Source organism: Pagrus pagrus (assembly GCF_965226575.1).
Source record: "Pagrus pagrus genome assembly, chromosome: 3".
Classification (NCBI taxonomy): domain Eukaryota; kingdom Metazoa; phylum Chordata; class Actinopteri; order Spariformes; family Sparidae; genus Pagrus; species Pagrus pagrus.
Window position 1 is genome coordinate 12,639,578 of NC_140187.1, and position 13,351 is coordinate 12,652,928.

Consider the following 13,351-nt stretch of genomic DNA (forward strand, 5'->3'; position numbering starts at 1 on the left):
CAGTCATTGCCCTTGACCAAGATCACATGAGAGGAATTCAAAACAGATAAATAGACTAATAAAGAAATAAAAAGATAGAAGTTCAAACCCAGTGAAGTTTACTCAAGGTTTCAATTACGTCCTGGGAGCATTTGAGTCACGCCACATAGATTTTTATCAGCAATGGCGGCTGTTTAAAGGTGTGTTCATCACCAGCGAAGCGAGTTTGATGCAGGATCATTTATGTTCATTCATCCGCCTCAGACTGTCAGATTACTTCGCTGTAAGTTAGCCCTAAACTCAACAGCATGAATGAATTCAGCACTCACCAGAGACTCCGCTCCTCTCTCTTCATTCCCCCTCTCCTCTCTGTAATGCTGATCGTGCAGTAAAGTACATTTCCCCTCCAGCTCGAGTCAGGAGGGGGAATTTAGGATAAATCTGCCCGTGAGTCAGGCTTCATCAGCTCGACATCAGCGCCAACGTCACTGCTGCTCTTGTGGCTAAATGGAGGCAAACCCCTGCGGCCGGGTTAGAAAAGGAGGCTGCAGCATATTAGCGGCCACACTGTTTTGGGATGTCTATTACTCGTGGGCATATTGTGTAGGTGTCCACAGACTTTTGGCCATTTAGTGTACTAACCAAACCTTTTAGCAACGGTCAGTCTTATCTCTTCAAAAGGAATTTCGCCCTCATTTAATTCAAATTCATCATCAGTGTGGCTGACAAAAATGTATGACGAGAGAGTGTTTTCTGCATGAAACACAGGGAGTTATGACCTGAATGTGGCTGCAATAATCCTGCTTAGCGGTATTAAAGGCTCCAATGAAGAATGTCCTCAGAGAGAAAGAGAGAGAGAGGGGGGCAGATACAAAGGCAGACAGGGAGGACGAGAGAACGAGACACAGAAAAAAAAAAAGAGCTCTGTCATTTCCACTGAGATCACGGCTAACCGAAGTCGGAAGTAACCGGTGCACGCGTGTCTCAGTGGAAGCAGAGCTCCGTGTGGAGAGACGAGCTGCGGGAGCTTCCCTCAGCTGAGGGACAGATAACCTTCAGGATTTCTCTCAACCGCAACGCCTTGTGTAATCCCCTCTGATGTAATACAGGGAGGCTCCGACGTCACGACAATGCTAACTTGATTGCTGCTCTCGGAGGATTATTAAGGTCAAGAACAGACGTAGATAAAACACAACCTCTGCTGTCTGTCGGGATCTCCCCGAGTCTTTTAATCGGTTTTGTTACTTCCTCATAACATCTCTGATTGAAGGAAGTAAACAAAAATAATCTCAATAATTAAGATCCATAGTTCATCTGCAATCTATCATCTGTTGGAGTTTGTTTCTCCAGTTCTCCGGCACAGTCACAAGGCTAAAAACCACGATCCGTGTTGGAGCTATGACCTGTAAATCCATCAGATTAGAGGTTTCTGCCAATGAGAGGAAATCAAAATTACTCTAATTCCACTCTTCCTTCAACGTCAGCAACATTTGGTGGATTTGTTTGACCTATTTTCATTCATTCACTATTCTTAACACGAATTAGGATGAGAGAAAGTATCAAGTAACAGCTGAATCTGCACTTGAGACTGTGGTTTGGTCTCTTCTCATAGAACGGTCTGGTTATACCCGGTATCATTCTGCTATAGGGGGAAAAAAAATCTCTGGCTTGTTTGTATTTCTTCTTTATCAGCATGCAGCGCTGGTGCCCCTGCAAAATTGTGACGTGGGCGAAAATTTGCACATGAGGAGGCGAGTCCTGGCATTAAAATAGCTAAATCCCCGCGCGAGAAAAGGTAACGGCGGCGAGCTTGTATAGATTTGTACCATTAGCGTAGCAACCGAGTTAGGGTCAAGTTAATTTGCCGTTTAGAGCGTGAAGGTTGCTAGCTCAGAGTTGTTGTGTCTGTTTCCCGCAGATAGTGGAAGGGAGGAGAATGGTGCCTGAAAGACTCGGCCAATGGCAGGCTCAGACACAAAGTTTACACCCGCTGAGTCAGACTATCCATTCCTTTAAACCGGGAAAACTTATTTAACAAAAGAAGGCTTGACTAAGGCTGTCAGTTTTGATTAAAAAAAACCTTTTCCAGTGTTGGGATGATCTGTTTTGTTGCCTTGACCTTTTCCTGTACACGATCTACTCGGCCTCATGACGACAGAAAGTCGGGTGAAGTTTCGTAGTCCACGAAACATTTCGGGAGCTTCACAGCAAAACAGCGTTGCATCATTGTCCTTAACAACCGAAGTTGACAGGGACTGAAAGAAACTACAGAATCTCATAAGGCGTAATCCAAGTCTCCGGAAGCCCAGAGATCCCAAATTGACTTACACTCTGACGCACAATCGAGCTTTTGCACCAGCTTAGTCGCTACAGTGACGATTTTGGCTTAAAGGGGGGTGTAAATAATGTCTTTTCAAATCAATTTTGGATCTCTGGGCGTCTGGACACTTGGATTACGCTGGATGAGCTGTCTGGAGCATTTTCTGTTTTAAAAAAAAATCAAAATGTAAAAAAAAAAAGTAAAAAAACGTACTTACTTAAGCTCAGTTAGTTCCTTACTTTACTGGAGCCCGCTACTGTTAATATTTCAGTACAGTGAGCAGTGTTGACGTCTATATCAGACACTTCCTCTTCCACCTCTTCTCCTTCAAGTTTAATATTCTCGTCCTCATCAGAGCTGTGATCAAGTACTTATTCACAGATGGTTGTATTGAGATTTTATGGTAATAAAATACATGAGTAAGACGGAGAAGCTTTATTTATAGACCAAAGATATAAGAAATGGACCAGTCCTGTATGGATCAAGATAAAGTGTACTAAGTCTGTGTTCTTAGTCTAATAACTAACCATTTTTAAAGTTTCGTCTTCATGTTTCGGGAAAAAGTGAGATATGTGACAATGATTGATGCAAGTGTGAGACTGTCGCTGGATGTGAGAATTTGATGTTTTTCTGTTCCACGTTTTGATTGAAAGGTTTGTTTTCTGTAGGCGGAAGTGTTTTACACAGAGGAAGAGATGCTGCAGGTGTCATGTGTGACTCATGTGTCTGCTGTCAATCATTTTGTGTCGCCCACTTGTGAAAGGCATGAATTTCAAAGAGCCAAAGCTTTAATCCAACACAGCAAGTTTAATTGAAGGGAAACTGGTATTGGTAAATTGTGCACCTGGATGTTATTTTCATGTGTTTGTAATCCAATATTATTTTTTCACCACCTTTGTTGTAGAGAGTTGGGGACACTGATTCTGGTTTGAAAGAAGCGTGAGCCTCTTTCAGCTTTTCAAAAAACATAAATTCAACATCAATCATCTCAAAACAGGACACAGTTCACAAACACAGCACTCCGAGTGAAATTAAACTGGGCAGAAAGATGAGAATAACACCCAGGTGTAAAAATACAGAGCAGGAATTTCCTTTACCAGATGTTTTAACTAACATCTGTTTGAGGTTTTAAGTGTCTTCCTACCTGCAGATGGTTGTTTTTGCCAGGACCTCCCACCATGTCCCACTGGCTGCAAGACTTCTTGGGCATCCTGTGGTTGACCCGACTGCTGAAGCCCCCACCCACCTCGTCGTACGGGTTCTCAACCACGTTTTCAGGCAGGTTGCTGGAGCTCTGGCTCCGAGTGATCATGGGGACCACCCTGGGGTTCCTTGGTAATGTTTGGGTCATGGAGGAGGCGGGGGACCCAGGGACCATGAGGTGGCCTGATGAGGAGGAGGTGGAAGAGTCGGGGGTGAAGGTGAATCCAGAGAGGGGCAGGGTGGGGAAGCGGCCTCCACCTGTGTTGGTGTGGTTGTCCAGCCCCTGGAAGGCACTGAAGGAGTTGAGGTTTTCCATGGAGCGGTAGATGGGTTTGTTCACTGAAGGGGGAAGATAAAATGAAAGCTGATTTGAGTTTCGATTATTAATTTTAAGAGAGAATTAGAATAAAAACACACATTTTCCATGATATTTTCTCTCTGTCTTCCTCTCACACTTTACCTTGACGCTGCTCATGATAGCTTGTGGCTGATGGGCTAGGAGAGAGCGACACCCTTGGCAGTGTCCTGAGGTTGGTGTTCAGCGAGGCAGACATGACCAGGCGCTGCGGCGAGGCCACTGGTGCGATGGGCACCTCTGTCACATACGTGGCGGGGACATACAGCGGCTTTGTTTTGCTGGCCGCCCCGATCCTTCGTACCTGTCAAAGAACAAACAGATTTCCGAGTGCTTTTTGCTATTTTTTCTCCCACGTAGATCCACTTAGTTCAACCGAGCGTCAACCAGCACAGCTGAGACCTGAACACTGTGTGGGAATTCATTACGCTGCAGTTCCTGTGTCATCAAACAGATGCGCTGACAAACCCACGACTGCTCCTCCGAAATACATAGTTCATATTTTTTACCACAAGACTTGCTTATGCCACTTTTTCTAATGTGTTTCTCAAGACTGAATTTTGCATTTATTTCATGAAGCACCTTCACTTGTCCGGTACTTAAATTCCTGAATAACCAAAAACAGACATTACGATCTGATTATCTGATCTTTGAATATTTTCTCAATTTGAATTATGGTACGAAATTAAAATGTGCGACAGCGGATTTTAATCGAACAAATCCCATAAAAAGAGCTAAAACCATACGTGCCAACCCTCTCGATTTTCCCGCGAGACTCCCATTTTTCATTGCCTTCACCCAGTTCACTCCTGGGGTCACAATTCTCCTGTATTTCTCACGATTAAGGACAATTTTTCACACTTGTTCCCCTTTCAGTTCTCATAAACTTTTCTGGTGCTGTACAGCGTTTAGTCTGCTGTACTGTTGTGCTTCGTCCTCCTCAGTAAGTGAGAGACGGACAGAGAAATGGAGAGGAGAGGAAATATTAAAAGACGTTTCAGACACCCTGGAGAGAAGAATTCCTGTTTCTTATGTAATGTTTTAAAAGAAAGGGGCTCGAATCTGCAACGTCAGTTTTTCTGTCATTCTCGAGAGTTGCACCGCATCAATCCCCATCAAGAGGCTGACAATCATATGGTGGTGGAGAGGAAAGACTCTCTCAACGGCAGGGGTAAAACATGAATGAATTAATGAAAAGTGATAGTTTACACTTGAGGGCAAATTATTCTACAATGTTTTCTGAGAATTACAAGTAAAATAACGTTTAATATAGTTATTTGACATAAAAAATGCTGTTGCATAATGCCGCCAGAATGCAGGAAACAGCACCCTGTTTTTGAAGTCTCAAGGTTGGCACGTATGGCTGAAACCAACAATGAATTGATTTGAACTATTTCCTGTGTAGATACAGCCTGATAAAGCTTCTTCCTCTCTATTTCTGTCCAAAATCTGTTAAAAAATAGAAGAGCACACTCAGTAGAGTGGAGATCTTGATCACGCTACAGTCAAGATGACAAAAATAAGAAAAACGGTGATTTATTTATCTCGTATCGTGCTTAGCTTTAGTGGATCGAGACCTTTCAGGTATGGAATTAATCTGCAGATGCTCTGGTTCAAGATGAGGCCAAGCTTTTCTGTGCGTGCCAGTTTTTGATCCACGACAAAAGGCCAAAATGTGAGTGGGTAAGTCTTGTTTTTAGCCTAGCCGATTGCAGGAAATGTTTTTTGCCACGCGATTCAAAACTGATGCAGCTGCTGATCAGTTGCAGCCCTGACCAGGATAATAAATAAAAATCAGTGAGCCAGATTGTCGCACTACATGTTTCTTTATGAACACATGCACTGTAGTTTACCTTATGGCTTTCCAACATGCACCATCCTACTGCCCTAAATACTCGCTAAAGCACTAAATCCGCAACTTGAAATAGTCCCAAGAAAATGCATTATTTATTCCTGTTTGATAAAAACTACAGTGCCCAGCTATTTTAAGGATTTACTTTTTGTTCAGATGAAAGTACATACTCGTGACTGGTTTTAAAAGATTTACGTCTTCATTAAGAACACATGGGCTTGAGTCAGGGAGCCACAAACAGGGTAGGCGAAGTCAAAAAGTATGAAAGATGAATTATTGCATTATAATTTTGGTCTTTTTTGTCAATAGAAAGCTGCAGACGATGCAGATGTTGCCGTTTCTTTGAAATCTTCCACAGACACAAGACAAACTGCTTTTCTCACCTGCCACCAGTCATTGTTGGTCTTCTTCAGGAGAATAAACCGCTCGCCCTCCCTAATGCAGACCTGCCGTCCATCAGCCCCGCGGTAGCTGTAGTCATACTGGGCCTCGAGGACCACCGTACCGCTGGGGACCCCACACACTGTCATCCCCCTGGAGGCCACCACAGGTGTCGCAGCAGGCTGTTGGTTGTGCCCCACAGAGCGACGCCAAGTCCCAGACAACATGGCTCTTGACACGGACCTTCAGCAAGCTTTACTGGAAGCGTGCGGATGGTTGATACTGGTGATACTGGTTGGGTTAGCACAGGGCAGGTGAGACTGGAGCCAGGCCAGTGCCATGATCTGAAACACACAGGTACAGAGAGAGAGGGAGATTACATGAAGCTGTCAGAGAACAATGACAAAATGTCCCCGAGCTGTGTGCAGGTTCAAAGGGTTCAGAGAGAAGATGAATCCATTTAGTGCTAAAAATAGGAATCTGGGTTAATCTGGATAAAATCACCAAAATGTATGAAAACATTAGAAAACTATCCAGTTTAGTTTTCCTCTGCATCATTTACCTTCATGAAACGATCTGCTTCCTCTACTTCACATCATTTCAAACTGAATATCATTTTGGACAAACAAAAAACCCAACACTGTTAGCGACAACTATACAGCTGTAACCACAGTGTTAACATATGATGAATGACATAATCACTGTTTTGTTTCCTTGTCCTTTTTTAGTACACAGTGATAGCTCAGTTTGTTAAAGGTACGATTTCTTTCAGATTGTATATATATATATGAAATATATCTATATATATATATATATATATATATATACATATATTATAGTATATCTCAATGAGACTATGCTATACAGTTTCCTAATGTGACAGAAATAGAGCTGCAACAAATATTTTTTTATTATTGATTAACTTCTCTCTTTTATTTTTGTTAAATCCATGAATTGAAATATGCAATACTTTTAGGCTATATCACGATACACAATATATATATACATATTTTGAAAATCTCCTCATCTCCTTATAAAGCAGCACAAGTCTCCTTATCCAAATTTTCAGATGATACACAGTCTCATATCAACAAACGATATCATACCTGTCCGATTATTGGGCCGACATTTAGATTTTTCCAATTATCAGTATCAATGATTTTTCTGTCAGACTGCAAATAAAATAAACTCATTTAAAAATGTGCTACTTTGGCTCTGATGCAACATCCTCTTACACAATGTCCTGCCCACAACAATATCTGATTGGTAACACTTCACAATTAATAGCCTATAAACACTGAATAATCTGAACCAGTAACTAAATGTATTAAATGAATGTAGTGGAGAGGAAGTATAAAGTAGCAGAAAATGGAAATACCTCAAAATTGTACTTCAATTCATCACTGGTTGTTCAAATTTTGACATTTTTACTGCAAATGAATATGGACCTCAAATATCACTTTTCAGTCTCCTTGAATTTCTAATAATAGATGTCGGTATCAGCCCTGAAAAAGCCATGTCTGTCAACCCCTCTTGTAAATGACTCAATTTTTTTTTTTTAAATCCACTCGACTGACACGGATGAGGATAAAATGTCCCTGCAGATATTTGTACACCACCACAGTACACCACTTTTTCTATTGTCCTTTCATGCTGGCAGAACTCAGAGACACGTGTGAGTGAATAACTCATGCGTTTGGAGGATGCGAGGAGCGCAGTATACCCAAAATAGCATCTGTCTCCGTCTCTCCACCTGAGCCAGCATCCCCAAGCTAAACCCCTGCTCTACCCAGCCAAGACCCGCTTACATAAGAGCACATCTAACTTTCTGCCAGACACATAGCAATACAGCCTCACACATTACACGCACACACCCACCCACACATGCACATGCACACACACATAGAAAAGGGAACATCCCTAGGCACCTAGCAACAGGGCTTCAGTCACAGTCAGGCCCAACCCATCTCAGTCTGGGTGAGAACAGGAGAGGCAGCAAACAGGAGAGAAAATTAACAGAGACGTGTTTGTTACTGGCAAGACAAATTAAAAAAAAAATAACAAAAGGTATACACCCAAAAAAGAGTGCAAAAAGAGCAGGGAGTCAGGGCTAATTTGAAAAAAAGGAGAAAAAGCGATACACGAAGGAATGGGTGACGCTGGATAGAGCTGTGAGCCGTGTGAAGGCGATGAAAGTGAGGATGGGGGTTAGCTGGCTGAACCTTGATAATCCTACTATTATTAAAGCACAGGAATGGATCGTTGACCCCCACTGCTACAAAGAATTACAGTAAAATCCCTCCGGACCAGCATATGGGCAGAGGGACTGCCTCCCTGCCTGGATGGCCAGCTAGGTAGCTAACGCTGGCAGGAAGCTCACAGAGGAGCATTTTCAAGGCATGAATGAATCAGAATAAATGCCATTACACATTAGGTAACTAGACTGACAAAGGCTGAGATCTCTTCACTCATATTACACGAGTGGACGCAACTGGCTTATGCTGTGAGGTAACGGCATCTAGGGGGACAATGAATTATTTTCTTTTTAATTTGTTGATTATTTTCAAGAATAAAATGTCAATCAGCGTTTCCCAAAGCCCAAGAGGTCGTCCTCAAATGGCGTATTTTGTCCACAACCCAAACATGTTTAGTTTACTGTCATAGAGGACTAAAGAAACCAGAAAATATTCACATTTAAAAAGCTGAAACCATATAAGTTTGACATTTTCAAGATAACTCAAACCTATTCATCAATTATCCAAACAGTTGGCGGGGGTAAGGAGGTAGAGCTGGTTGCCCAGTAATCGCAAGGTCACTGTTTCAATTCCTCGGCTCTCCCGGCTGCACATTGAAGTATCCTTGAGCAAGATACTGAACTCTTGATTGCTGGAGTGGCACCTTGCATGGCAGCCTCTGCCATCAGTGTGTTAATGGGTGAATGTGACAAGAGTTGCTACAGAAGTCATAGCCATAACCTGTACTTCTACTCTATTATAAGTGGGACAAATATCCCGAAAAGTAAAAAACAAAAAGGGAACTGGGTTCCATAATTAATGAGCAGAAGTGTATTTATTGCAATTCCTTGATGCACTGTATGCAGTTTCTACTGCGAGGGGTCTCCCAGTCAAAACAAAACAATAGACGTGAGCAACGGATCATGTTAAACAATGAAGACTATCTATCTGACCAGGCAGAAATGTTCATGGATGAGGTGATGTTTTGTACGTTTCATTCACATTACATTTATTTTTAGACATTTTATTAGGGAAATGTTATTAATATCTTTAAAGCGAGACTTTGTAACTTCTGCTTTCAATTTGTAAGAAGCAAAATGTTGTTTTTTTTACCAAAAGTTACCCCTAAGGCACCTTTTGTACCAGAAAAAAATGTTTAAATAAATGTCAAGAAGTTTTAAGCCGGTCTTTTGGTGTGCAGCAAGCTCTGTTCATTTCTGGAAATGCCCCAACTCTTTGTCTTCACACGCAGACGACGGCAAAAGTCAGAGGTACGAGGCGAGTGAGCAAACAGGAAACTGCAAAGACACATCAAGGTTCAACCACAGTTTGGGTCATATCCTCTCTATCTTACCATTTGTTTTTCTGTTGTGAAACTTCTTCGGTTGTTTAGTTACAGCCTGTAGGTGCTGACAGCCCGTACAGTCTGCTGCGCAGCACTTAAATACAGCGAGTGATGCTGAGTTGCTCTGACTACTGGGCAGCTGTGTGAGTAGCATTAATTAGTGCCAAGCTGAGCCTTGAAGCAGGGAGTCGTAGTTGTTTTTGAAAACCCTGTTGCGTGGATTCAGCAAAGTGTAATTGACATTTTAGATGGGCAGGGAGAAATTACATCACACACTGGGTTTAATGAAAGGCCAAAACATTCAGCAGTGCCCAATTCATACAACCTGTCTACGATTTTTATCAAGCCTGCGCACACAGGAAGAGCTCTTTTGGTACTGCTACACACGTGTTTGTCTTTTCCTGTCTCTCTTCACTGCTCAAAACAACTATTAAAAAGAGATGGAAAAAACAGCTAGTGAGGGGTTTTACCCAACTTAAAGGGCCAGTGCACCTTAAAATCAAAACTACATATTTTCCCTCTTACCTGTAGTGCTCTTTATCCATCTAGATTATTTTGGTGTGAGCAGCCAAGTTTGGAGATATCTACTATAGAGATGTCTCCCTTCTCACGATATGAAGGAGCTTGTCGTGCTTACAGCACCAAAAAAAAACATTTGAAAAACTCAACAGCAATGTCTCTTTCCAGAAATCATGACCCGCTTACTCAAGATAATTCACAGACCTTGTTGTGAGCTGTTTCATGTAGACCCTAACCCAAAACGCAATACATGTTCAACAAGAGATCAGAGAGGAGGGAAGATCCTTAATCTTATTAGAGCTATGGGATATTAAATCATCCATTTTTGCTCACAACATCTTTGTCCTTCTTATCCTCAGGTATGCAAACACTACAGGTAAGAAACGTTTTGAAAATGAAAAGATGTAAAATTATTGGTTATCTAGAAGCAGGTAACTATCGGCTGAAAAGTATCCATATCAAGCATCCCTAAGAGGAGGCAGCCATCTCTACGGCTGACATCTTAAACTTGGAAAATCAAACAAAAACAATCTAGATGGATAGAAGCACAGCAGGAAAGAGGAAACATTTGTTTTTTGTGTGTGTTTTTGCTTTTTAGGATGAACTGTCCCTTTAACATTTATTGAGTTATGGCTAAAATAGACACAGTTGCTGCACACCTTAATTCACTCATCAGTACAGGTAAAAAATGTGTTACACAGGCACAGGAGGTTTTATCAGGTCCTGTGCTCATTAGGCTATAATAGCAGAGTTTAAGTCCCTGGTGGTATTATTCAGATTTAAGGCACTTTACAGTAACAATGCTCCCAAAGGGAAGAAAGACAGGGGAAGTCAGGAATGCGGTTGGCCTTTCTTTGCTTGATTGACTCACACCAGAAACCTAGAAAGGCTAAAAATAACTATGCTAATAAACTATTAAAATACCATCATTTTGCTGAGAGTAAACCTGATTTCAACACCAATGGCTAACAATTTAAAGGACAAATTACAATCATGACAGAAGGAAAAAAATTAGGGAAAATGAGGCCAGACTGTGTTTCTATTTGCAGGTCAGATGGAAGTGGAGAGGGCACTGGCGTCACAAATCCAAACATACAGAGAGGCCCATATGGTGTCAGAGACGGACACAGGCACCCTGTAACGGCTGTTGAGAGGCAATCACAGTTTGTGCCAGGGGCTGAGGGCACAGGGCTTATGGTGTGGTATCAACAACACAAATGGAGCGATGAAGGAGAAAACATAGAGGGAAGGAATGAGGGAAAACATGGATGGCAAGATGAGAGCAAACTTTCAAAAACACGAGAGGAGGAAAAGCCGAGTGGTATTCATCTGTTTGCCTTTGCCTGAGTGCTTTCACTGCAGCTCAGACTGAGTGTGCACGCAAGTCGGACCGAGCTGAAGACACGGAGAGTGCCCAATTTGTGCATGCATGCGAGAGAGACGGCGAGAGAACGAGGGCGACTCACCATGGTCCTGAAGTGAGAGCGTCTCTGTGTCAACAAGGTCACCACCAGCTCACTCTGCAGACAGGTCCATCCGTGCAACGCCGACAATAAACCTTAAAAGTAAAAAAAAAAAATGTATGTGAGAAAATGTGTGCCCACCAGAAGAGTTGTGGCTTCTGGCCTGACAAAGATTAAAGAGCAAACACAAAGGTGAGGCAGCAAATGGCTAAAATTGACAAAAGCTCGGAGCTCCCTCCTGCAGAATCGCTCTCATGCACACACAGTTAATCCAATGCACCAAAGTGATCCTGCCTCCACTCATTGAACCCCTGCTGACCCTTCCTTCCCCGATTTAGCCAGCGTTTTGCCTGAGAGATAAAAACAGGGCCAGTGACAGAGAGAGCGTCAGCTGGCCATTAACCATTCATGCAAATAAACCATATTTGAACTTGAGAGAGGATCATGGGAGAAACAGACGGAGAGAGAACCAAACAAAAGCAACCAGCAGCCCAGTTAATTGATTGAGTTATTGATCCATACACAGAGCAGACTGGTCAACAGTGTCACTGGACATCAGAGATCCACCACACAGTTGAGCACGTCCACCAAATGGATGTCAGCAGTGAGGCAGAGGACATTATGTTCATCCAGATCATCTCAGGATTTGCTCTGCCACTTTCTTTCTCCAAGAGAGGAAATAAAATATTCACAGTTTGCATAATCTGGTTGAATGTTAAAATGTTAAAGTGATGAAGTGCTTAGTTGTTTGTCATGTTTTGAACAAAGGCTGGCATCTTCTTGTCAGCAAAGCTGAACAGCTCTGCACACACGACTCGTTACATTATGTGACGTATACTGTATGTAACAAGCTGCGCACGTACAGTATCATCCTGTCATTAACTCTGTGTGCGAGGGGTGAGGGGCTGCATTTCACCCATCTACACATTCAAAACAAGTAACTAAGAGTTACAGCACAGGGACAGAAGCAGCAACTGTGTTTAGGACCTGAGCCAACAAACTATTAGCCTGTATTCATTTAAAATGTGACGTGTCCAGGCTTTGCACACAGTCAATTAGGAGTTTCTGCTCTGACTTTTTCAGTGGCAAAAATATTCACAGCGGGAAAAACATTATGACTAAAGTTACAGTGCACAGCAGCAGCTTTGAATAAACAATCAGCCTACCAGCTGCAGCCAGGCTGACTGTTGTCACCCACTCCAAAAGTGTCCTGTGCCAGGCTTCGCGCAAGGTTCACAGTGATAAATATGGAAGCCCATTTCCACCAGTTAAAGAAAAGGAGAAGATGAAAACTGAGCTTGATGAAAAAATATTCCCACGGTAAGTCATTATTATGAGAGAAGACGCCAAAATCATGGAATAAAAGGCAGAAATTATGAGACAAAAACTCATTATTATGAGATAGGAAGTCAAAATACAAACAGTCGAAAATATGAGATACAATGTCAACATTAAACTCATAATTTTGACTTTTTTTTTTACCTTTTATCTCATTTAAACTCATTATTACGTCTTACCATGGGAATACATAGCCTATATATTTTATTTTTTATCGAGGCTCAGTTTTCATAAAGTTTTTGTTTTTAACTGGCGGAAATGGGCTTTCATAGGAAGGATCATATCAGGGCATAAATAAATCATGAATGCATGAGAGAGAAGTCGGTCTCGTGTTTTTAATACATTTTTCTAATTTCTTTTTA

General features: G+C 42.0%; 1 protein-coding gene across 7 annotated transcripts in view; it reads right to left on the bottom strand.

Annotated features, from left to right (window-relative positions):
• The window catches only part of arhgap9 (Rho GTPase activating protein 9), a 53,617-nt gene that overhangs the window by 30,831 nt on the left and 9,435 nt on the right, over window positions 1–13,351 (bottom strand). For 6 of the 7 annotated variants that reach the window (XM_084349724.1, XM_084349728.1, XM_084349726.1 and 3 more), the window contains exons 2-5: window positions 11,655–11,746; window positions 6,093–6,434; window positions 3,963–4,161; window positions 3,444–3,841 (exon numbers count right to left, since the gene is read on the bottom strand). In XM_084349724.1, coding sequence (XP_084205850.1) covers window positions 3,444–3,841; window positions 3,963–4,161; window positions 6,093–6,317 — 822 coding nt within the window. In that variant the 5' untranslated portion in view covers window positions 6,318–6,434; window positions 11,655–11,746. Of the gene's footprint in view, window positions 1–3,443; window positions 3,842–3,962; window positions 4,162–6,092; window positions 6,435–11,654; window positions 11,747–11,837; window positions 11,901–13,351 lie in introns of those variants that run through there. The other variant, XM_084349723.1, reaches the window with a different exon arrangement.